Raw genomic sequence first — 25,891 nt, 5'->3', positions numbered from 1 at the left:
GTTAATAAAAGTTAAGTTAATAAAACAGAAAACAAAGATTCAATAGATAATATTAACAAAGCCATAAACTTGTTAAAAGTATAATAAAATAAATCTTTAGCATGATTAATCAAGAAAAAAAGAGAAGGAACAAATGAATGTCTGGAATTAAAAAGGGGACATTATTAACCACACATCAAGATTTAAAAGATAATATTAATAGATGGTAAAATTAAAATAATGTCCATTATATCTTCTTGGTGACTTTTAAAAAATGTTCTTTATTAGAGGGTTACAGGATGTACATATACCAGTAGTGAATGTTTTGAACATATGAATGTATATTTTAAAGCTATGTTAGGTATATAAGTTCATGATTATTATGGCTTCTTTTTGGGTACCAGGGATCGAACTCTGGTCCTTCCACTTGCGAGGCAGGCGGCAGAACCACTGAGCTAAATCCCCGGTCCCTATTATGGCTTCTTAAATGATTTTAATACTGTAATCTCTCTCTTGCCATATATATATTTAAGAATATCTCCCATATTTACTGGCCACCTACTATGTGCTATGTGGTTTATAAATATTATCTCTAATCCTAATGTCTATGGTAAGGTAGGTACCAATCAGTCATATTTCAGATGAGATAACTGACAGAGGCATAAATGATTTGTTTAAGAAAAGCAAGCACTTCAAACTTGGGATTTTCTGTCTCCAAAACTTGTATAATTTTTTATTACCATTATTCAAAATATGTTCACTGTATATATAATGTGTACTTATTTTAAAAATAAGCACACAAATTTTTAGTATATGTGCTGCCGAAGCGAGCATAATAAGCACACAAATTTAAGTATGAGGAAAATGTGGATCTTAATCACATGGCCTTGTAAGATGGATTTCTGCATTTAAAAGCACCCATCTTTGAGATGGCCAGATTCCCTAAAGAAGACCAATAACACTACTAGACTCTAATTGGGTGCACTTTGGAAGATGAATCAATGTACAAAACAAGCTTATAGAAACTTAATTTTTTGAAAAATTGAATGGATATTAACACAGTCACTGATAAATAGTTCTGACATTTAAAACATGACCGTTTCAAACCAATGTAGCTCTCATCTTACCTGGTTCATCTTTGAAGTTCGCTTCCTCCTCTGATAAAAGTACCCTAAAATAAAACCCAGAAAATGTATAGATTTTGGTAAAAATACATTTGGGATTCATATACCCCAGATAAGTTTATACAATTAAGTTTTTTAATTTAGAAGATATATACTCTTCTGATAGGTCCCCCAAAATCTACATCTGAGAGCATTTCCTGCTTCTTCTGTTTACACAGATTGAAAACATTTTACTTCTTATTCTTTAAAAAAACATTTACTGAGCATCTACATCATGACATCAGAATTGTAGACTCTGTGTTAAATACAAGTTTCATCATCTCTAATTTGAAAAATCTGAAATCCAAAATCTAAAACATTTTGACCATCAACATGGCACAAGTGAAAAAAATTTCATACCATGAAACTTGCTTCATGCATAAAATTATTAAAAATATTTTATAGATTACCTTGGTTAAGGATATATATGAAAAATAAATTAATTTCATGTTTACACTAGGGTCCTGACTCCAAGGTATGTATGTGTCTATCATCTATCCATCCATCCATCTATCTGCAAATATTTCAAAATCCCTAAAAATAAGAAATAAACAGTTCTAGTAAAAGCATTTTGAATAAGTGATACTCAATTTGTATTATCTCTTAGAGAATCTCCATCACCAAAGCCATAGAGTAAGAAGCCTCATTTTCAATCACTGATGGGTTTTGTTAAAAACCACTTAGGAACTAAATAGAGGGCATGAAGATTATCCTTCAAAAAATATAGATTCCACTTTGATGAATGAAGTGATTTTTATTTTTAAAAAGCCTAAAAAATCCTTAATACTAATTTTGAATATATGTAGATCCATCTAATAAACTTGTAATATTCATGTAATAATCAAAAGTGAGATAAAGAAAATGAACATAGATTTAGTCATTGTTCCTGGGGCATAATCTCACAATTGCTAGCACTGAAGGCTAACAAGCCATTAAAGATAGTTTGAAAGTAATACAGTCATTTATTAGCAAATGCTACAGAATAAACCTGCAGAGCTATAGATACTTACAATTAAATGGGATTTCCAATGACAGTATTATGTATGTGGTTCTTTTATTAGTACATGTTTGTAGTATATAATGATTATATTCATTGTGAGGACTTGGTACATATACATAATAGAACTTTTTTCTTTTTGTCCCTTACCCTTTCCCTCCCTCCCTGCTCCTTCCAACTCTTAGTCTCCTTTCCATTTACAAAAGCTCAACTTTGATCATTTTTTCCTTCAACTTGTTTATTTTCCATTCCTTTCCCCTCCACTTCTTTTTCCCCCATCCATTCAAAAAAGATCTCCCTGAGCCGGGGATTTAGCTCAGTGGTTCTGTGGCCTGCCTTGCAAGCACAAGGTCCCGAGTTTGATCCTCTGTACCAAAAAAACCCAAAAAACAAAAAAAACCTTGGCCTACAAAAAAGATCTCCCTACTTCCTATTTACCTTCTATTTTGCTCTATCTATATATGTATCTATCCATCTATCTATCTATATTTGAGTTTTTCATGTAAGAGAAACCATGTGATATTTAAGCTTGTGTGTCTGACTTTTTTCACTTAATATTATGGTCTTAAGTTACATCCATTTACTTATGAATGCTCAAGTTTATCTTTATGGCAGAATAGTATTCCATTTAACAACTTGGATGGAAGAGGAGGTAAAATGCTTAGGAATCTGTTAATTAACCCAAAAGTAGCTCTCAGAATCTTGAAGATTGTTTTGAATAAAGCTTCCATGAAATGTGAGAATGTAAAAAAATTACTAAATGAATATATTTCATTTGGCATATGATTTTAAGTATCAATATATAATGAAAATAAATTTAATTTATAACTAGACATTTGATAACTGTTGATCCTAAAACATTTATATATTCAAATTAGCCAAAAATTTGTTTGGTTTCCCATAGAAAAAATGAGAAAATGCTTTATAATTAGGATGATAATTAGGACGACTCAACAGTTTTCACTGTTTGGGCCTTATTTTTGAGTTTGTTGTTATACTGAATCAATCTCATAAAAATTAAGTAGCATCTCTGAGAGGGAAACAAAGGGAAAATGTAATAAAAGAGAAATAGGCAACATGAAGGACAGACATAGTAAAGCCTGTTTTTAACCAGTCCAAGTCCCATCTGTGTTATCCAGAAATGGACTTTTAATGGCCTATCTCACAGATGCAGGTCCTTGTCCCTTGCTTCTCTCCTGCTGCCCCTCTGGCCGTCACTAAAGGCATCTGTGGCTCTTACTGTAAGGTTCAGTCTCCCAAATGACAGAATCTGAAGTTATCACCCCAGCTTGTTTTGTACCCTTGTCATCTTCTTTCCCTGCCATTTAAAATGGAAATACATACAGTATATATATGGAACAGAAAAGAACTGAAGGAAAAGGGATATGCATATATCACCTCAAACAAACATTTAATTTTGTTTGGAAAAATGACACAGAGATTTAGTGAACAAGAAAAGAAATAATTATTTCCACAGATATCATAGGGTAGTATCCAGGACTTCCTCAATAAAGTATGTAGTGTTTGCCTACTTACTTATTGAGATTTTCCATAAGGAAAGTGCCTTCTATTTTTTCTTTGTTGTCTTCAGTGAGCTTCCTTGGAGTGTCTTGTAGTTGCTAAGGGTAAGAAATTCAGTGTTAAGTAGAGAGAAAGAATCTGCTTCTCCTTCTCTCTGCAAATAAAATGAAAATAAGAATTCTAAAGAACAATATAAAATGGGAATAGCTCTGAACTCGAGGGTGACAGATGTGGGGAATGTGTGCTAATGTAGTCTGAATGGAGCCCCATACTATACCTGTTTATCCTGGCTGCCTGCAGAACTGGACACACTATTATGTGGGCTACAGACAGGTTGGTTTAACAACTTCATGATAGGCCTACAGAAGATTTAAACTGTGTTGCTAGCCTATACTGCAATGCTCTAAACATTACTAAAGATTTTTCAGCTTCAAATCTGAACAGAAATTAAATATAAAATTTGCCTAAACACAGAAATGCAGTAAAGCATTCATTATAGAAAAAGTAAAGGCAAGCAAACAAAATATTAAACTAATTCAATGGCATCTTTTGGACTGGAAGATGCCATGTTAGAACATAACTTAAAAATTTATCCCAAAGTCCATAATATATGGTTATAAGATATAAGTTCATCACATATTCCACATCTAGCTTTGGGGATTTCACCAGCAATATTTTTCAAGCTCTGCTGAAAATAAGGCAGAATAGCCCGCTAAGTTAAAAAATACTGAAATTGAACCTATAAGAATTAAAGAAAGGACTATCATGGTATGACTCTGCTGGATATAACATTTGTAAAGAAGGTGACTGAAAGATGTAGAAATGTCAAAAGCAGTAGAATCATAGCCAAAGAGCACCTATCACATTAACTGTTACAGGAAGTGTTGATATAACATGTTACCTTCTTTAGCTGTAATCACACATATAGTGTACAGGATGGGATCAAAAATTATGGTGAATGTTTAAATTACAAAATAAAATTGCATTAAAAGACAAGTCACTAATCTCCATCAATATACTCCCCTTCACTTTTTTTTCAGTTTTTTGAAACCAGGTCTCACTGTGTCCAGGCTAGCTTTGAAATCATTGGTAATCCTCCTGCCTCAGCCTAGCGAGTACTGGGATTGCAGGCATGTGAACCATGCACAGCTCCCCCTCACTTTGAACACACTGTGGCATCATTCTTGCCACTTTCTGAAGAAGTTCTAGAAGTCCTTTCTCATGAGCATCTATAGATGCACTGTCATGGCTGCGCTGCTGTTCTAAATCATGGTCATTTTGACCATGCCTTCCAGGAAGAGCCAGAAGTTGCATAGTGCCAGATCTGGTGAATAAGAAGGATGAGGACATGCCATAATGTTTTTATAAGCCTGCTTTTCCATTGGATGGCACTCAGCAGCAGCACTCACTGCATTTTTTATTATACTTTATAAAGACACCCATGAAAGAAGATTTCCAAAACTGCTTGAGAAAGTTGCAAGAATAGGATATATGTGCTTAAAGAAAGGGAATAGTTTGAGGAGGATTAATGGCAATGTATCTTTTACTACATAAAATACACTGTATATTTTGGCTATACTTCATATAATAAAACATAGCTGATATAATTTGGGTATCATGAATCACAGTTTTGAGAATACACAACAATTTTCCATCACTTGTTCTTTTAAGTTTTTCCTTTTCATAGCCTTTTCTTAACTCATTTATATTTTAATTTTGTTCTCATATCTCCCAACCCTTTTTACCATATCCTACTAATATTTTGAGCCTGCCAGCAGCATTTCCCTGGATTTTAGTGTTACTGGCAGTGTTTAGAATCAAGCAAATGCTGATCCTTGGCTGAAGGAGTACAGAAAAATGCTTCACAATGTTTTTTAAAATAAACTTTACCAAAAAAAAGTTTCAATGCTATATTTCAATGTTTAAAAAGTAATTTCAAATGAAGTGTAATATAGCTATGCAAGAAAACATGGGGAAAAGCATACCTTGAGAGCTACAAAATCGTATGGATGAAAGCCAATACAGGCCTCCTGGATTTGGGACATCATTCGAGCTGTTTTCTCCCAGAATCCAAGCAATGTTCTCTGCAGAAAAAGAAAAGGTGACACTATAGTTCTGCTTTATCTCCATGATTTGTTCACTACTTTATTTCCTCTCTAGTGTAGAAGAATAGTTGCTGAGTAAGAAGTAGCAGAAACTAAATTCAATCGTTCAAATTTGGGGAAGAAGAATTAACCACAAATCATAAGTTTGCACAAAAGTGAGGACCCATGTCTGCATGTATGTATGCCTACCTGCGTAGAGCACTGGAATATGTACACTGGAGCCACCTACAAATGACTGCAGCTAAAAGAGAAAAACTGATGGATCCGGATACTGGAGAATCCAAAACAGATATATTAAAAGCTTGGAAATATCAACCCCTCTAAAAGGAGCAATATATGTGTAATCTTTATGTTGATGAGTATATATAAGCATTTTTTATTGGAGAAAATATTTATCACTACATTTGGCCTTTCATTGACAGTTCAAAAATGACTTGCCCCCAAAATGTGTCCTCAAGCTAACTCAAGTAATTGGAAATTTTCCTTGTTGCTTCAAGGTTCCCATTCAAAGTGAGAAAGTGAGGAGAATAAAGGACAATTAACTAATAGCTATTTTGCTTCATTGCACAGATGGTCATACAGTTTTTATTTTCAAGTGCATCCTTTCTTGACTCCTGAATTCCACTGTATTGAACTGAATTAGGTAGACTTCCAAAAGCAGCCAGTAGCCATTTCCTTCAGTTTATTATTCTTTTCTTATATAGGTATAGTTACTACATTTTGCTATTTACAAGTATATGTTAAGGTAACTACTACTTATTAATATCTAACTTATTAATTGTATGCTATCTATGTATGACAGGATAATGTAAGCACAAGTGAGACTTCTGAGATTAGTGTATAAAAATGGCAACTTGGCAGAATGAAAAGAACATAAGACCTAGAATTAGAAAAAAATATTTTTTAAACTCAACCTTGCCATTTACTTTAATTCTCATAGGCTTCACTTTCCTCATCTATAAAATGATAGAAAAGCTTTCAAACTCTTTGGGCAGGGCTGGGGATTTAGCTCAGTGGTGCCGCCTCCTGCCTCCCGCCTCCCAAGCACAGGGTCCTGAGTTCGATCCCCGGTACCAAAAACAAAAGACAAAAAAACAAACTCTTTGGGCCACAGTATCTTTGCTTCAAATTAAATTGCATAATGAAGTTCAAAACCAGTGGTTGAGCAGCTCTGGGTGAACTGGGGCTAATGGGGCTTTAATTTAGCCCCCTCAGCATTCTCATTTTAACTTCAGATGGTCCCTCAGTCTCTCTCCTTCCTAGGACACCAAGGAGAGTATCATGAGTTACTGGAACAGACAATATCTAAGGTCTTTATTAGTTTAGAACTTTATTATTTTCTGTTATAACCTCAGTAAGTTAATTATAGCAGAGTCAAAGAAATATGATCAATTATATAATTTTTTGCACACTTTAGCCAGCTTTAAAAAGGAATCTCACCACTCATCTTTACTACAAGGACATGCTAACCATGGAGGTGGGTACCTGGTAGGTAGCGAGTGAGTGAGATAACATATTGCACCGACTAGCTCCAAGTAAATCCACTTTCTGACAAACATCCTTCTTTAACTTGTCAAAAGAACCTTTACTATTTCTCACTTGAATCTGAACCTGCAATCATAAGAATGTTAATTATTATTGCCAGTAATTTAGATATAAAAATACCACACAGGTTCATAACAAATATTTTCAGAAATATGGAATTCTAATAAATAATACCAATTACTTTTCCCTGTATCACTAATAGTCCATGATTAATGATGAAGTTTTTGGTTACTTTTATCAACTGGAGAAAATTCTTTCCAGTAGATATCTTTACTATGAGATGACAGATGGAGATTATATAGCTCATAAGAAAATATATTCCAAATAAAAAGAAGCATCTAAGATGTTTAGGATTGTGGATAGTATTTATCTAAGAGCAGAGGAATAAATAGAAAGGGGACCTAATTAAAATGGTGGGAAGCAGTATTTCCGAATCATGGAGATAATTATAATTTTAAAGACAAGAATATTTCTTGGATCTAGAGTGAGTCAGATATCATCAGGTAGTGTAAATACTCAACTTTTAAGTTTATTCAGTCAACAATATTTATAAGATGTCTATTTTGCACAAACCACTGCTCTAGGTACTGGAATACCTACAAAACAGTGTTTTCCCCTACCAACCTTGGGAAAGGAGGCATAGGAAAAAAGTACATAAATATATAAAATAATCTCAGATCACAAAGACAGTGAATAAGTGACCAGAAATGGGTGACTGCTTTTTAAAAGATGACCAGAGAAGGCCTTGTGCTCACTAAAGCATTAACAGGAAAAAAATATGATGAGCAGACCATGCTGACTCTGGCAGCACATCAAGAACAAAGGTCCTGGGAGGAGGGTAAACAGCTTATCATGTGTACAGAAAACGAAGGAATACGGCAGAGCATATTCTTCCTGGAGCACAGGAAGCAAGAACAAGACGAGGCTGGCTTAAGGACCAGCTTCAGATCACACAGAGCTTTTTGGTCCAGATAGGTATTTTTGGGTTCTTGTTTTGTTTTGTTTTTTCTTAATTAAGGTAAAATTCACAAAACATAATTAACAATTTTAAAGTGTAAAATGACAACAGCTTGCACAGGGTAAATTACAAGTTTTATGATAGCTTCTTTAAATATTTATTAAATGAATCGAAATTAATGTTAATATTCATGTATGGTAAATCTAGGGGCTATAATTTATAATGAGTTTATTTAGCAAAAAATGTCCATAAATAGATAGTTACTTACAAGGTTTGTGGTCAAATTTCATATTGTGATAGAATGAAAAAAATTGAAAAAATATTTGATTAATTCAAATTTTATTTCATAAATGAAAAATGTGACAACCTTCAATTTTCTTCAGAATAATCATTTTACATAAATTTTTACTTAAATTATGTATTTTTTCCTCAGTAATAACTATTTTCTTCCTGCAAACAATTGCTAAAAATCCAAGTAAGCAATATTTTAAGGGTAAATAGCACTGGGCACAATGATACACACCTATAAGCCCACCTACTCAAAAGGCTGAGGCAGGAAGAACACAAATTCAAGCCCAGCCTAGACAATTTAGTGAGATCTTGTCTCAAAATGAAAAATATAAAGGGGTTGGGGTGTAGCTCAGTGGTAGAATACCTCTAGATTCAGTCACCGGTACCACCAAAAAAGAAAAAAAAAAAGGAAAAAAGTGTACTTAGATCTATTATGAGGTGAATAAAAAAATTCATAACAAAAGTTGATAGGGAAATGCCACTCAAAAAGTTAAAAATAGAAACATGACAACCTTGTATACCTTAACCAAAATCTTTAAGCAACTAAGAATTTATAATAAAACAGATTTTTAAAAAATAGTTATATATTCTAATCTCATTAATTTATTCTGTATCAGCTCCATATGTATCAAGAAAAGTAAAGGATATATTTTCATACTTTTCTGAATTTCTCCATTTGCTTTAAAGTATCTGGGTCCAGTTCTTGAGATACATCTTTCATCCACAGCAGAGCTCCTCTGTATTCTGTGCGCGCCTGCTCCATCTGATTAATTGTCATCAACGTATCAGACACAGCTCTTTGACTGAATGTTGTTACTTCCTGTTTAAGACGAGACAGAGGAGTACACAAAGCCAATCTGGTGGCAGAGAGGTGAAAAGCAGAGAGTTGTACATCCCATAAGTGAAACAAAACAAGAGTTTAAATCAATCATTGAGCATATTTCCTATAAACATGAGTCCACAAATAGGAAATTAATAAGGTGGCTAAGGAAATTTGGTGTTTTTTTGGTACCAGGGATCGAACTCGGGTTCTTGCTCTTGCACAGCAGGCGGCGAAACCACTGAGCTAAATCCCCGGCCCCTAGGAAATTTGGAAAGTAAATAAAGATGATATAACCAACTTTGAATTATTAAAGATATTTCTAGCCTCTCTTTTTTACTATAAGAAAAACATAATTTTTACATTAGGAATATTAATCTGTGTATAAATATTCTGCCCGTTAACCTTCCATTTAGAAGAGTTCTGAGGATAACAGAGGACCCACATTCATAAAGTACCCAATTCATACAGTAGAAAACATTTCATTTGACAAGTGTAGGAAAATCTGGATTTAGAAGGACAGATAAAATACTAGAACTAATGAACATGGAGTTCTAACCAGGTAAAGATGAGAAGAAAAAAACCAGTATTTAAGAAACAAATCAAATCCAGTTCCTCTACTCTGCTTTTGACTTAGTGGCCCTAGAGGGCCCTGTACTGAGTATCTCTTTCTTACTTCCTTCAATATGGACTGATGTGGAACTTCAAAATAAAACCACCGAAGTGGGATATCATTGTTACAAGGCTGAGAAAGCCTCTTTTCTTTTCTTTTCTCTCTCTCTTTCTTTCTTTCCTCTTTCTTCCTTCCTTCCTTCTTTCTTGTTGTTGTTGTTGTTGGGAGGAGTTGACACAGGGGCTCACTATGTAGTTCAAGCTGGGCTTTAATTCACTATGTAGGCCAGGCTGCCCTCAAACTGGTGGAGATTCTCCTGCCTCCACCTCCCAAATGCTAGTATTACAAGCATGTACCAACATGCCCAGCTTGTTTTCATTCTCCTTCTAAAATACAAAGATTTTGGCTATATTTAATAATCATAGGAGATTCTGTGTAGCAGATATATTTATGCATTTATGAAACTCAGTGGTAGAACACTTGGCCAGCATGCACAAGGATCCTGGTTTTGCTTCCCAGTAGTACCAAAAAAAAAAAAAGTGAAAGGAAAATATGTTTAAAATTAGCCATTCTGTGACTCTGCTACATTAAAACACTTAAGAAACAGAAATGCAGACATAAGCTATTTCTAGAATTAAGCAACCAAGAACATCAATTTTTACATAATTCTTTTGAATACAAAATTAACAATTAAGAGCTAGGCATCAAAAAGTTATATACTGCAATAACTCTATTGGGATGATCAATGACCTTTCCTCTCCAAATATAAAATTTAAGTACATATGTCAAAATTGTCACACTGACTATGGGTTTAAAGATGATGAAAGCCATGGTAAACCTTTGCTTGGCCGAGGAACAGAGCGTCTTGCCAGTGGCATCCATCATTTTGCCAGCTTGCGATGCATCCCATTCTGCTTGAAACTTTAAAAAGAGCCCTAGCTCATTTTCTTCCTCTGATATAACTAGGGAAAAAAAATTACAGTATTGTTAATTGTTCCATTTCATCATTTGTTTAACATATACATACACAACTAAAGTGATCACAGCAATAACACTCTATAATAAGAATTACCTGGGGGAGGAAGAAGAGAGATTTTAAAAATATACATTCCTGGGCTCCAATTACAGAGATTGTGATTTTTTTTTGAACAAGCACTTTCCAGTTGTTTTTTTTTGTTGTTGTTGTTTTGTTACCAGGGATTGAACTCAGGACCTTGCGCTTGCGAGGCAGGTGCACTGCCACTGAGCTAAATCCCTGGCCCACTTCCCAGTTGGTTTTTAAGCAGGAAATCAATAAATCTTGCTTTGGAAAAATCTACACATAGGCATATAATTGTTAAGATTCCAGAAACACAACAGAAGAACAAAGTTCTACAAGCAGTTAGAGAAAAGAAACAAATCACATACAAAGGAAAGCCCATCAGAATCATAGCAGACTTCTCAACGCAAACCCTCAAGGCAAGAAGAGCTTGGAGTGACATATTCCAAGTCAGAAAGGAAAACAGCCTCCAACCCAGATTGATGTACCCTGCAAAACTATCTTTCAAAATTGATGGAGAAATAAGATACTTTCATGACAAAGAGCACCTTAGGAACTTCATGAATACCAAACCAGCACTCCAAAAAATTTTAGACAATATCCTAGGAAAAGACAATGAGGATCACGACCCCAGGAAGCACAGCAGAATGTATCCATCAGGTGCGACAAGAAATTAAATGTAAAGGGGAAGAATCCAACAAAAAGAAAAAGTCATGACAATGATAAGTCAATACATATCAGTTATAACCATCAATGTTAATGGTCTCAATTCACCAATCAAAAGAAATAGACTGGCAGAACGGGTCAAGAAGCAAGATCCAACAATATGCTGCATGCAAGAAACACACTTAACTAAAAATAAACTCACAGAATGAAAGTTAAAGGGTGGAAAACAACACTCCATGCAGTGGGAACCTGAAAAAAAGCAGGAGTAGCTACTCTTTGCAGATCAAGTGGATTTCAAACCAACACTGATTAAGAGAGACAAAGAAGGACACTACATCTTTGTAAAGGGAACAATCCAACAGGAAGAGATGACAATCATAAATATATATGCACCAAACACTAGTGTGCCCAACTATATAAAAAAATATTAACGGACGTGAAAAATCATACATGCACTAATACAATAGTAGTGAGGGACCTCAATACCCCACTGTTACAAATAGATAGATCAACTAGACAAAAAATAAACAACAAAATACTAGAACTCAATCAAACTCTTGAACAAATGAACTTAACAGATGTTTACAGAGTGTTCCACCCCACAAAATCAGAATACACATTCTTTTCAGCTGCACATGGGTCATTCTCCAAAATAGACCCATACTCATTCACAGAACATGTTTAAGTAATGCAAAGGAACTGAAATTATCCTCTGTATATTATCAGACCATAGTGTGATGAAACTGGAGATCAATAGCAAAAGAAACCGCAAAAATTTCATAAACACATGGAAACTGAACAACACACTTCTGAATAACCAATGGGTCACAAAGGAAATTAGGAAATAAGACAGTTCCTTCAATTGAATGACTATGACAATACAACATATCGAAATCTATGGAACACAATGAAAGCAGTCTTACAAGGTAAATTCATAGCAGTGAATACTCATATTAGGAAAACCGCAAGCCCAATTAACCTGATGCTGAATCTCAAGCTTCTAGAAAAAGAAGAGCAGGACAAACCCAAAGCCCATACAAGGGAGGAAATTATAAAGATCAGAGCAGAAATCAATGCAATGGAGACTAAGAGAACAATACCAAAAATCAATGAAGCCAAGAGTTGGTTCTTTGAAAGAATAAATCAAATTGACAAACCCTTAGCCAACCTTATCAGAAAAAGGAAAGAAAAGGCCCAAATTCATGCAATTAGGAATGAAAAGGGTGAAATTACAACAGACCCAGCAGAAATCCAGAGGATCATCAATACCTACTTCCAGAACCTACACACCAATAAGATGGAAAACACAGAAGAAATGGACAGATTCCTAGACACATATGAATTACCAAAGTTGAATGAAGAAGAACTAAAAATTCTAAACAACTCAATATCACTCAATAACATTGAAAACATTAATTAAAAACTTACCAAATAAGAAAAGCCCAGGTCCTGATAGCTTCAGTGCTGAATTCTACAAGACATTTAGAGAGGAACTACTGCCACTCCTGTTTAAACTCCTCAAAGAAACTGAAAGGGAAGCAATACTCCCAAATTCATTCCTGGAAACAAGCATCACCTTGATCCCCAAAGCAAAGAAAGACCCAACCGAAAAAGAGAACTATAGGCCAATCTCATTAATGAACATAGATGCAAAAATCCTCAATAAGATACTGGCAAATAGAATGCAGAAGATCATCAAGAAGGTCATACACCCTGACTAAGTGGGATTCATTCCAGGGATGGAGGGATGATTCAACATATGAAAATCAATCAATGTAATATACTATATCAATAGAGCCAAAGACAAAAACCATGTGATTATCTCCATAGATGCAGAAAAGGCATCTGACAAAATCCAACACACATTTATGATAAAAACCCTACAAAAAATTGGAATAGATGGTGTCTACCTCAATCTGATAAAAGCCATCTATGAAAAACCAACAGCCAGTATCATACTAAATGGTCAAAAACCGAAATCCTTCACACTAAAATCAGCAACAAGACAAGGATGTCCACTATCACCACTCTTCTTCAGTATGGTCTTTGAAACATTAGCCACGGGAATTAGACAAGAGAAAGAAATAAAAGGAATAAAGATAGGAAATGAAGAAGTCAAATTGTCATTATTTGCAGATTACATGATACTCTATATAGAAGACCCCAAGAACACCACCAAAAGTCTTCTAGACTTCATAACCAAATTCAGTATAGTAGCTGGATACAAGGTCAACACACAAAAATCAATAGCTTTCCTCTCCACAAACAACAGACTCACTGAGAGAGAAATAGGGCAAACAATTCCTTTCACAGTAGCATCCAAAAAAACTGAAATACCTAGGAATCAACCTAACGAAAGAAATCAAAGACCTCTTCTCTGAAAACTATAGCACTCTGAAAAGAGAGATTGAAAATATTAGAAAATGGAAAGACATCCTTTGCTCCTGGGTAGGAAGGATCAACATAGTGAAAATGGCCATACTTCCAAAACTGCTATGTAGATTCAATGCAATCCCAATTGAAATCCCAGCAGCATACTTCATGGACCTTGAGAAAACAATCCAAAAATTCATTTGAAACAAGAAGAGACTCAGAACAGCAAAAGCAATTCTAGGTAACAGAGACATGGCGAGGAGATGTCACAATCCACAACTTGAAACTATACTACAAAGCTACTGGGACAAAAACAGCATGGTACTGGCAAAGAAATAGACCTGCAGACCAGTGGAAAAGATTAGAAGATGCAGAAACAACGCCAGACACACTCAGCCATCTCATCTTCGATAAAGGAGCCAAACACCCTCACTGGAGGAAAGATAGCCTCTTTAATAAATGATGCAAGAAAAATTGGGTTTCAACTTGTCAAAGATTAAAACTAGACCTATATTTCTCACCATGCACTAAACTAAAATCGAAATGGATTAAAGATCTAAATATCAAAATAGAAATGCTGAATCGGCTGGAACAGAGGTTAGGTAGAACTCTTGAAGACATTGGTGTAGGAAAAGATTTTATGAACAAAATCTCAGTTGCCTGTGAACTAGCACAAACAATCAACAAGTGGGGTCTCTTCTTATTAAAAAGCTTCAGCTGGGGCTGGGGATTTAATTCAGTGGTTCCACCACCTGCATCGCAAGTGCAAGGACCTGAGTTTGATCCCCAGAACCAAACCAAAAGAAAACAAAACATAAGCTTCTGTTCTTTCTTCCTTCCCCCACCCTCCGCATTTTCAGGATCCAAACAACTGCAAGCCATTGTTCCCAGGATGGCGATCGGTGTATGTATTGTATGTATCTTCTTCTGGCTCTACAGCAATTAAGAAGAAACTGCCAAGATGTGCTTGGTTTCTTAGAAACCAACAAAATAGGATTTAAAGAAAAAGATATTGCAGCCAATGAAGAGAATCAGAAGTGGATGAGAGAAAATGTACCTCAAAATAGTCAACCAACCACAGAGTATCCCTTGCCACCTCAGATTTTCACTGAAAGCCAGTACCTAGGGGACTATGATGCCTTCTTTGAAGCCTGAGAAAATAATGCAGTGTATGCTTTTTTAGGTTTGAAGGCACTGCCTGGTTCAAAGGAAGCAGAAGCCCAAGCAAATCAGCAAGCATGAACCTTAAGCATTCTGCCTTAAGCATCTTGAAAAATGAGTCCCTATTGCTTTTATAAAATAACAGTTTTTCAAATAGCAAAATTATCTTGATTTCAAAAGAAATTGGCTTAAAGTTAAAAGTAATTAATTAGGTGGTATTTTCCTGTAAAATGAAAATGAATACATAATTAATATATGAACATTATGTTGAGGATAATGGGAGGTTATGATAAAATTTTAAATAAATATCATGGGATAGTATTATCTGCCAAGACAATTTTAGTACCTTAATAATTTTTACCAAGAAAATACCCTTCCTTTTTAATACTCTCACTACTTAAGTGTATCCGCAGCTCACCAGTGAGAAATTGAGAGAGTGTGAGTGAATCTGTCTCTTGTTCCCAAATTGCCTCATTAGTTTTAACCTATCTTTTTTTTTTTTTTTAGTACCGAGGATCGAACTCGGGTCCTTGTGCTTACGCAGCAGGCGGCAAAACCACTGAGCTAAATCCCCAGCCCTGCCTCATTAGTTTTAGTGAACAAGAATATGTATGTTTCTTATGTGAAATTGTGATCAAAAAGTACTTGGAGATAATGATTCTGATATGTGAAACATTGTAATTTTATATGGTAATTATAACATTCCCATTCTTTTGTAGAAGAAACTTCTATGTACTAATCCACAAGTTTTCAGAACTCTAAATGTAGCTTTTCATTGCACATTAAGTGTTCAGATTACATGACCCACTCCCATTAAAAGCAGTAGGTGCATTCACTTGACAAGTTCTTTATGTAACTGAATTTTTATGATGAAATTATGTTTCTGAGTTGCTTACCTCGGTGAAATATGCATGTTTTTTAATGGAACTTAAAAAGCTTAAAAGGGCATGCTTTTGAATAGAGCTCAGATTTTAATTAATTATTAAAAAGTATGTTGGCACTTATTGACCAAGATTTGTTTTCCACAGGTTTTTACTAAAAGAAATCTTATTGGGTTTTCCCTTTTTAAGAGACTGTAACTATGAATGCCACTGTCTCTTGATATTGGACCTTTCTGTTTCAGTTTAGTCATACATTGTTTGAATACATTAATACAAGCAGAGAGAATATTTTCTATGCCTCTATTCCATGAAAAAGTACAAATATCAAGTAAATGGGTATGTTAATCAGTGTTCAATTGTTGTGACAAAATACCTAAGAAACAGTTTAAAAGAAGAAAAGATTTCATTTGGCTCATGGTTTCAGAGGTCCACGTAGCTTGGTATCACCACTGTGGGCCTGTAGCAGACAAGAACATGGTGGGGAGAGCATGGTAGAGGAAAGCTGCTCACCTCATGGTGGCATGGAAGCAAAAATAGAGAAAGCTCCTTTTTGCAACAAAGCACCTCCCCCAAAACCCAGTATGATATGCGTTCATCAATAAGTAAATATAGCTTCAACTGTTGATGAGGTTACAGCTCCTGTTATCTAGTCATTTTCAAAAGGCTTCACCTCCACCTACTGCTGCCACAGGGATCAAGCCTTCAATACATGAGCTTTTGAGGGACACTGCAGATACAAAGCATAACAAGGGACATCTTTTTTTCCCCCCCATTAAGTTTACTGGTACAATTTAGGTATAAAATACATTTACGTACATCATTGGGATCTTGTACCATTACATGAGTATCTTGGTTCTTATTTTTTTCCCCTTCCCCTGCCCTCCCTTCACCCCCTCCACCCCTCCCTATTTGTAAAGATTTTGTTTCCATTTTTTTCCTTTTCTCATATTTTTCTTTTCCCTTCTTTCCTTTCCCCTACCCCTCCCACTTCCCCTGCTCCTTTAGACCTTTACTTCCTATTACACAATATCAGTTATACATTTTTAAAATTAAAATATCAAGACCTAGGCGACATTGCCACAGATTTTACAGAATTTAAAAGGATATACAAAGCATATCTCAAAAATCTGTTTTGAAATAAATTTAACAACTTCTAAGAAGTACTTTGGAAGACAAATTAATGAAACTAACTCTGGAGGAAACATATAATTTGAATAGCACCTATTAAAGAAAGTATATTCCTAGCTTGAAAACCTACCTATATGACAACAGGCTCGTATACATTTTAACTGATAAATTATATCAAACATTTAAAGCAGAAAAAAGGGAACACTTCTCCCCTCATTTTAGGAAATCAACATTGTGCTAATCCTAAAACTGGATAAAGATAATAGAAGAAAAAACTATGAACATAGATAGAAATTTGTTTAACAAAACAAACTATTGGAAGTCAGATCTGGCAGGATGTAGAAAGTGGTTTTATTATAGGGATGGCAGTATTGGTTCAGCATTGGAAGATCCACCCCCAAAAGTCATCATTTTAACAGAGGAAAGGAAAAGCCATATGATCCTGTCACTAGTTGGAGAAAAAGTATTGGACTAAATTCCACAGCTGTTCATGGTAGAAGCTACAGGAGACAAGAAGTAGAACAGAACCTTCTCAACAGATTAAAGACATGTACTCCATACTTCCAGCAAAAACGCCTTACATGAATGGAGAAGATACAATGCTTTCTCCTTAAGGTGGGGAACAAGGGCAGATATGCTTACTCTTCATCTGTCCATTAAACTTGAAACATAGGCCCAAATCAAAATAGTCTGGCAATAAAATGACACAATTAGGATAGGATTGGCAAGGTAGAAGCAAAATCTTTGTATGTAGATGAAATGATCATCTACAAAGAAAATACTAAGAAATCTCTAGGAGCCCCGAGAACTTGTACTTGAATTTAGCAGGATTAGAAAACACAAGGTATATATAACAATTCAGGTCTATGTATACTTGCTATAAATGAAGAATTGGATACAGAAATTTAAAAGTTATGTAAGAGTACAAAGGACCTAGAAAAGTAAAAAGAAAAAGAAGAAAAAAAAAGTGTTGGAAAACGTTTAGTACCTAATTTTAAGACTTCTTCTAAAGCTACAGTAATCAAGGCAGTGTTGGTGTAAGGAAAGACATATAGATCATTGGAATAAAACACAGAGATCACTTCTTGGGCTTTTGGCTAAGATCAAGTGGAATAAAACAGAGAATCTAGAAATAGAACCACACATATATGGTCCACTGAGTTTTGAAAGATTATTTAACATTAATATTTTATAGAATATAAACTCAATTCAAGAGCCGAGGAAAAGATAGTGTAGTGTTTTCAGCAAACAGCACTAGAATACCTGGTATAAGTATATAAAAAATTAATGTCAACGCTTTATTTCCATACATAAAAATATGTCTTGTTTGTTTGTTTTGGTACCAGGGATCGAACTTGGGTCCTTGCGCTTGCACAGCAGGCAGAGAAACCACTGAGCTAAATCCCCGGCCCTCCATACATAAAAATAACTTGAAAGGATCTATGAACCTAAATATGAAAGCCTAAAAGTATAAAACTTTAAGAAGAAATTATAAGGGAAAATGTTTATGAATTTAGGGTAGGCAAGAACTACCTAGGATACAAAAAACATGATGTAGAAAAGAAAAAAATTGATAAATGAGATTCCATCAAAATTTAGAACTTTAAATGACATCATTAAAATGAAAAGTAGTCCTTAAACAGATCATATTTACAATGCATATAACCTATGACCAGAATATATAAAGAACTCTTACAGCTCATTAATAGACAACCCAATTAAAAAGTAGACATAAGATGATAAATAGCCAGTATAGCACAAGGAAAGGTGTGTAATTCTAGAATCAGAAAGATACTAATCAGTACAATAACATGATTGAATTATACACTCATTAGGGAGATGAAGTTAAAAGTTTTAAAAGCCTTGTCATGACTTTTTCTTTTTGTTGGATTCTCCCCCATTGCGTTTAATTTGTCACACCCAACGGATTAATTCTGCTGGGCTTCCTGGGGTTGTGATCCTCATTGTCTTTTCCTAAGATATTGTCTAAAATTTTTTGGAGTGCTTGTTTGGTATTCACGATGCTCCTAAGGTGCTCTTTATCATGAAAGTATCTTATTTCTCCATCCATTTTGAAAGATAGTTCTGCAGGGTACATCAATCTGGGTTGGAGGCTGTTTTCCTTTAGGGCTTGAAATACATCACTCCAAGCTCTTCTTGCCTTGAGGGTTTGCATGGAGAAGTCTGCTGTGATTCTGATGGGCTTTCCTTTGTATGGGATTTGTTTCTTTTCTCAGTACTTATAGAATTTTGTTCTTCTGTTGGGTTTCTCGAATCCTAACTATTATTTGCCTGTGTGTAGATTTTTTTTGATCAAGGCTAGCTGGAGTCCTATATGCCTCACTTATCTGTATGTCAAGTTCTTTTCCCCTCCTTGGGAAGTTTTCTGCCATCACTTCTGTGAAGTTTTTTTTATGTCATCTGCACTCTCTCCTCTTTCTTCATTGACTCCAATCAGTCTTATGTTATTCTTCTTTGCATTGTCTAGCAGCTGCTAGATTGATTTCTCATGTTTCCTTACAATTTTAAAGCAATTTTTCTTTTCCTCCTCACTAATTGCAATCTTATCTTCTATATCTGAAATTCTGTCCTCACATTGGTTCATTTTGCTGCGCAGACTTTTGATGGAGTTTTTAAATCTCCTGGAAATCTGTTTGCATCTGTTTTGTGGATTCCATTTGTTTCCTATGTTGGGATTCCATCATGTTCCTCAGATCCTCTATTTTTTTATCTATGTCCTCTCTAGATTTATTAATCATGTCTTGAACTATGAGGACAATCTTTGCTGTTACCTGAGAAATTATTTCTGATTTCATTTTTCCCAGATCCTCTTTTGTTACCAGTTCAGGGAGTCCAGGTGGTTGAGAGTCAGATTGTTCCATCTTGTTTCCCTTTGGGGTTGCTGTAGGTGATCTGGAAGTCTGTTTTTGAGGCTTGTTTACATGTTTTCTCATTTCCATGGAGGGGGTTGCTTCTGGCACCCACGCGCCTCACCTTCTCTGCCCTAGGAGCATGGAATGGTGGTGGGGGAGCCTCCTCCTGAATGCTAGGACTGGCTCACCTTCTCTGCCCCAGGAGCATGGAATGGCGGCAGGGGAGCCTCCTCCTGGGTCTGAGAGACATCTTTTAAAATATTATTAAAGACTTCTAGAGAAAAAGCATCATCTAAATCACTTAACTCAGAAAAAAAATTTCTGTATTTTAGTTCCACACTACTTGGATTTCTAAAAAACAACACCTTTTTCTTTAGTTTATCCTGTTTCTTGTTTGCCAGTCTGCACTCTATAAAAAATCAACACATGATGAAAATATGGCTTTGTTTATTGATAATCAAATGATGTGATGCTTTAAAATAAACAGTACTGGCCAGGGATTTACCTCAGTGGTTTCATTGCCTGCTGTGCAAGCGCAAGGACCCGAGTTCGATCCCCGGTACCAAAAATAAATAAAATAAAATAAAATAAACAGTACTTTCAGAAACATAAAAAAAAGCTTCTGCACAGCAAGAGAAACCACCAACAGTGTGAACAGACAATCCACAATGTGGGAAAAAATCTTCACCTGGTGTTCCTTAGATAAAGGTCTACTATCTCGAATCTATAAAGAACTTTTAAAAAATCAGACCTCCCAAGTTTAAAGACCCAATCCAAAAATGGGCATCTGAAATGAATAGACATTTCTCACACAAAGAAGTAGGAATAGCAAATAAACACATGAAAAAATGTTCAACATCACTGGTCATTTGAGAGATGCAGATGAAAACAACACTGAGATTCCACCTCACTCCAGAAAGAATGGCTGCTGTCATGAAATCAACCAATAACAAATGCTGGCAGGGCTGTTGGGAAAGAGGAACCCTGCTCCACTCCTGGTGAGAGTGTAGACTCATGCAACCATTGTGGAAATCAGTATGGAGATACCTCAAAGAACTAGGACTGGAAGTCCCATTTGACCCAGCTATTCCCCTGCTGGGTATCTTCCCCCAAAGAATTAAAAGAATCATGTCACAGTGATATATGTGCACCCATGTTTGTAGCAGCACAATTTGTAATAGCTAAAACTTGGAAGCAGCCCAAATGCCCATCAACTGGAGACTGGATAAAGGAAATGTGGTTTTTTTATAAAATGGAATACTACTCAGCCATAAAAAATGAGAAATTAGAGACACTTAGAGCTAAATGGATGCACATTGAGGCTATATTCTTAAGTGAAATAAATAGGACACACATGTGGAAATACCAAATATTTCTCTAGTGTGAGAAACTGAAAGTGTAAATAAGGACTAAAAGGTATAATAGATAATATGAAATAAGAAGAAAAGGGGCAAAGGGGAAGTGGGAGGGGTAGGGGAAAGGAAAGAAGGGAATGGAATTAATATGAGAAAATGAAAAAATGGAAACAAAGTCTTTGTAAATAGGGAGGGGTGGAAAGGTTGAATGGAAGGCAGGGGAAGGGGGAAAAATAAGAACCAAGAGAGATTATGTAAAGGTGCAAATTTCCAATGATGAATGTCATTATATTGTATACCTAAAATGTACCCATAAAATAAAATTTAAAAAAATAAATTGATCTTGCTTTGGGATAACTGATCTTTAGCAACAAAAAGTAATTAATTAATTTTAAAAAATAAAAGAAAGCCACAAATGATACATTTCAAGGGTACAGATATATTTTCAGATCATTCATTGCCTTTTATAAAATTTTTTTTTTCTACTTATAATTGTTAATTCATTTGTCTCTCATCCTGGCTTTGGTTTCCCATGCTTTGTATCCTACTCACAGAGGCCCGCAATTCTGCTGCAGAAACCCTAAAAGTTATCATCAGTACACTACTCTTCAGTATGGGCCATGGACTAGAGGCAGTCCATAAGAGTCTGTTATCTGTGTTGTAAGAAGCAAAGTAACTGAGAATAACTGTATAGAGACTTTTACTAATTTGGCTGAGTATATAGTACTGTCAAATCTAATAATAAAAATATGGAAGGTTGGATGTGTAGCTCAATAGTCGAACACATACTCATCATGTATAAGTTCTATGTGCAGCTGAGTTCAATGTCCAGCACCCACCCCAAAAAAGAAAGAAGTGAGCTTATACTTTGCATGTCTTTTTTAAATTTTAATTTTCTAAAAATTCAGTTCTTTTAACTTCTCCTTACTCTCTATTTAAACTTCTATTTTGTGCACATTCTCTCTCCATTATAATATATAATTATGTTATTATTATATATATTTCTCATATAAGAGAAACCATGTGATATTTAAGCTTGTATGTCTGATTATTTCACTAACATTATGTTTTCAAGCTGTATCTATTTGCCTATAAATGCCTCCAGTTTATCTTTTTTTATGGTAGAGGAGTACTCAGTTGAGCATAAATACATTTTCTTTATCCATTCATCTGTTAATGGCAAATGTACACTGTTTCCAACATCTAGGTATTATAAATTGTGCTGCTATAAAAATGGGTTTAACTTCCCAAATTATCTATTCTGTTGTTTCAAAAATATTTTAAGATAAATGCTAATTTGTTTCATTTATACTACTAGTTTCTTTTGTTCATTGAAAAGAAATTTGTCCTTTTATTTGTTTGTTTCAAAATTTGTTATGATTGGGGCTGGGGATTTAGCTCAGTGGTTTTGTCACCTGCTGCGCAAATGCAAGGACCCGAGTTCGATCCCCGGTACAAAAAAAAAAAAATTTGTTATGAAATTCTGAGGTGTTTTTTTTTTTGGTACCAGGGATCGAACTCAGGACCTTGAGCTTGTGAGGCAGGCAGCGGAACCACTGAGCTAAATCCCCAGCCCATTGAGGGTTTTTTTTAATTGAAGAAGGGTGTTTTATATTTTCTTTAAAAATATCTACTTGTATTACATTAAAATAAAAAATTCAGTTTTATTGTATTTTATAAAACATAAGATTGGAAGTAAGCCACAAAACAAAAAATTGGTCCTTCCCTACAGAGAATTTTAGAAACACCAATCTGTGTAAGGTGACTATCTAACCAGATAAAGATGGGTAAGGGGGAAAAGGTGATAAATGTTTCCAGTTGTACATTTAAAGTGAACAAAACAACAGATGTCATGCCTACTTTCACCTTAGTTCAATGATAGAAAAACTGAAGTCAAAAACTGAAAGGGAATGGCCTGTGTTCCTCTGATGCAGCAATAGAACCCAGCCTTTTTCTTGCCAGTTCCTGACTCCTGGTAGGACTGCAGTGACTCCAGGAGAAACTGACGGCGTAATGAGGGAAGATGACCTCACATTCGGTGGTATCATAATTAATGAAATCATGTGCTGTAGTATGAACAACTGACCTAATCCAGGTTACATAGGATCTGAGGGAATAATTAATTTAATAGTCTGATTATTTGGGAGATGTATATTTCCTTTGCGTGAGAACTTCATAAAATATACCTCAATAAAAATTACTAGAAAAAACCCCTCATTTCTGTGATAATTCATAAAGCTTTCTGAGAATCTGGAATAACTGATTATCAAGTGAACACAAATCGTCACTAAATCTTACCTTTATCAGTGTAGAAAGGCAGGAGATGAGACTGAATCTGGCTGTTCCTATGGGGACTTTCCTGCCAACATCTACAGAGACCCCACCCTGATTTGTTCTTCCCCCACTCGTGATTCCCACAAAGATTTATAATATTGGAGGCTGGCAATGTAGTTCAGTGGTGGAGCATGTCCTTGGCATGCATGAGGCCCTAAATTCAATCCCCAGCACTCCACTCTTCAAAAAAATATGTGTATATATAGCATCAAATTAATCTGCATTTGTCTGGTCTTATTCCCAAAAGAAGTTGTATTAACACAAGAGCCTTCAAGAAATCACATATTTATATACAACCTCAAAGAGAAAGTACAATGCATAATGAAGTCTATAAATGTATAATCTCTTCCTTATTCTAAAATGTTTCACCAGCTAAAAGATCTAGTGATTTCAAGGCAAAATTCAAGACCCACGAGCTTGCCAATATTTCTTGACATTTCCATTTCTAGCACAGGACACCCTTGGTCCAATGGCTGTGATGGCCTTTTACTGCTTGGTAAAATATTTATGACCCTTAGTAATCTGACTCCAAACTTCCTTTGCTCCTTTATTCCCTTATTAATCTCAGTTACAAACTCTTCTGCCCATGCAGGCCTTTCTCATTCTTTAAACTCATTCCCTGGTCTCCAAATCTCTTCTTTTCTCCATACATTCAACTTCTACAAACCAATTTTTACCTCAGTTCCCATCTATGGAGTCACCTCTAAGGATTACTCTATTCCACAGTTATTTTTCATTTGTAGAAATTCACAGCAATGTCTATAGCCCTATACTGGGCCCAATTACATACGATTTGTACCATCTCTAATTATTTTGTTACAAAAAGTTGTTTCTCCAATTATTTCTTTAGGAAAAGCACACAGTCCTGCACAAGGCAGGTACTCATAAAATACTTAATTATGCCATATTGGATTTCTTTAATGGGACCATATATAAGCTTTGATATAGAAGGATAAACTAACTTACACAGCTTCACAAAAATATCATTCATTCACTGAGGAAACATTTATTGAATACTGACAACAGGCTAGACATTGTTTCTAGTCTTTGAGGACACAGAAATAAAACAAATTTGTCCTGAGGAAGAGCATATTTTAGGGATGAGAAGAAAAACAATAGATAAAATATATAAATACTGAATATTAGAGAAAATTAAGTGGACAATAAGCAGGGTATTGCCTCATTAAAAAGATGATATTTGGGGCCGGGGATTTAGCTCAGTGGTTCTGGTGCCTGTCTTGCAAGCGCAAGGTCCTGAGTTCGATCCCTGGTACAAAAAAAAAAAAAAAAAAAAGATGATATTTGATCAAATACCTAAGTGAAGTTAGAGAGCCCATTATTCAGATATGTCTGCTGAAAAAGAGATTAATAAAGCTAAATAAGGAAGGATTTTAGGAGATGTGATCAGAAAAGTAACCAGCAATCACAGGGGTAGTGACATTCAGCAGGCTGCTATAATTAAAGCAGGAGAAGAGATTCAAAGACTGAGTTCCAAACTAAAGAGGTCAAGAAGAGAAGAATCGAGTAAGGACAGGATGTAGAGAGGAATAACATCTAAGAGGAAAACAAGGGAAGAATAATCCCTGAAGGCAAAGTGAAGAAAGTGTATCAAGGAGGGAGAATAATCAACTGTTTTAATGTGATGGGCCAAGTAAGACATGAGACTTGGGCATTGGATTTAACTCTTCATGATCTCAACAAGAGAAGTTTAGTAGAATTGAAAACTAGACAAAAAAGTTTTGGGCCGGGGATTTAGCTCAGTGGTTCCGGTGCCTGCCTCGCAAGTGCAAGGTCCCAAGTTCGTTCCCCAGTACCAAAAAAAGAAAAAAAAAAGAAAACTAGACTACAGTGAGTCTAAGGTAAAGCAGAAGGAAATGATTGGAAGCTATGCATACAGACAATTATGACAAATAAGAGGAACAGAGAATGGGGTGTTAACAGGATAAGGAGGGATCAAGACAGAAAGTTTTTAAGTGATGGAAGCAAATCCATTTAAGATTCCTGGCAAAAAAATGAACATCAGCAAAATGGATCTATGACAAAATAGTTTTGAAGAACTGAAGAGAGAGAAAAGATGGATACTCGGGAC

General features: G+C 35.2%; 2 protein-coding genes and 1 pseudogene across 20 annotated transcripts in view; 2 read left to right on the top strand and 1 right to left on the bottom strand.

Annotated features, from left to right (window-relative positions):
• Positions 1–25,891, bottom strand: part of Ica1l (islet cell autoantigen 1 like) — a 142,678-nt gene that overhangs the window by 72,972 nt on the left and 43,815 nt on the right. For 15 of the 18 annotated variants that reach the window (XM_087205868.1, XM_087205869.1, XM_087205874.1 and 12 more), the window contains 6 exons: positions 10,831–10,954; positions 9,218–9,416; positions 7,251–7,376; positions 5,646–5,744; positions 3,676–3,758; positions 1,107–1,150 (listed from right to left, as the gene is read on the bottom strand). In XM_087205868.1, coding sequence (XP_087061994.1) covers positions 1,107–1,150; positions 3,676–3,758; positions 5,646–5,744; positions 7,251–7,376; positions 9,218–9,416; positions 10,831–10,954 — 675 coding nt within the window. Of the gene's footprint in view, positions 1–1,106; positions 1,151–3,675; positions 3,759–5,645; positions 5,745–7,250; positions 7,377–9,217; positions 9,417–10,796; positions 10,955–25,891 lie in introns of all 18 variants that reach the window. The other 3 variants (XM_087205875.1, XM_087205878.1, XM_087205877.1) reach the window with 3 other exon arrangements.
• Positions 1–25,891, top strand: part of Fam117b (family with sequence similarity 117 member B) — a 204,117-nt gene that overhangs the window by 152,229 nt on the left and 25,997 nt on the right. Inside the window, exon 8 of one of the 2 annotated variants that reach the window (XM_087205834.1) lies at positions 15,739–25,640. The exons of the other annotated variant lie outside the window; for it this stretch is intronic. Within the exon in view, the coding sequence (XP_087061960.1) occupies positions 15,739–15,799 (61 nt within the window). The 3' untranslated portion in view covers positions 15,800–25,640. Of the gene's footprint in view, positions 1–15,738; positions 25,641–25,891 lie in introns of those variants that run through there. 2 annotated transcript variants of the gene reach the window in all.
• Positions 14,323–15,730, top strand: LOC106009895 (adapter SH3BGRL pseudogene; annotated as a pseudogene).

The sequence above is a fragment of the Heterocephalus glaber genome, unplaced genomic scaffold (assembly GCF_053883595.1).
Source record: "Heterocephalus glaber isolate CG9 unplaced genomic scaffold, H.glaber_assembly_v1.0 deba00000621, whole genome shotgun sequence".
In the NCBI taxonomy this organism is placed as follows: Eukaryota; Metazoa; Chordata; class Mammalia; order Rodentia; family Bathyergidae; genus Heterocephalus; species Heterocephalus glaber.
This window is presented reverse-complemented; position numbering and strand designations above follow the sequence as displayed.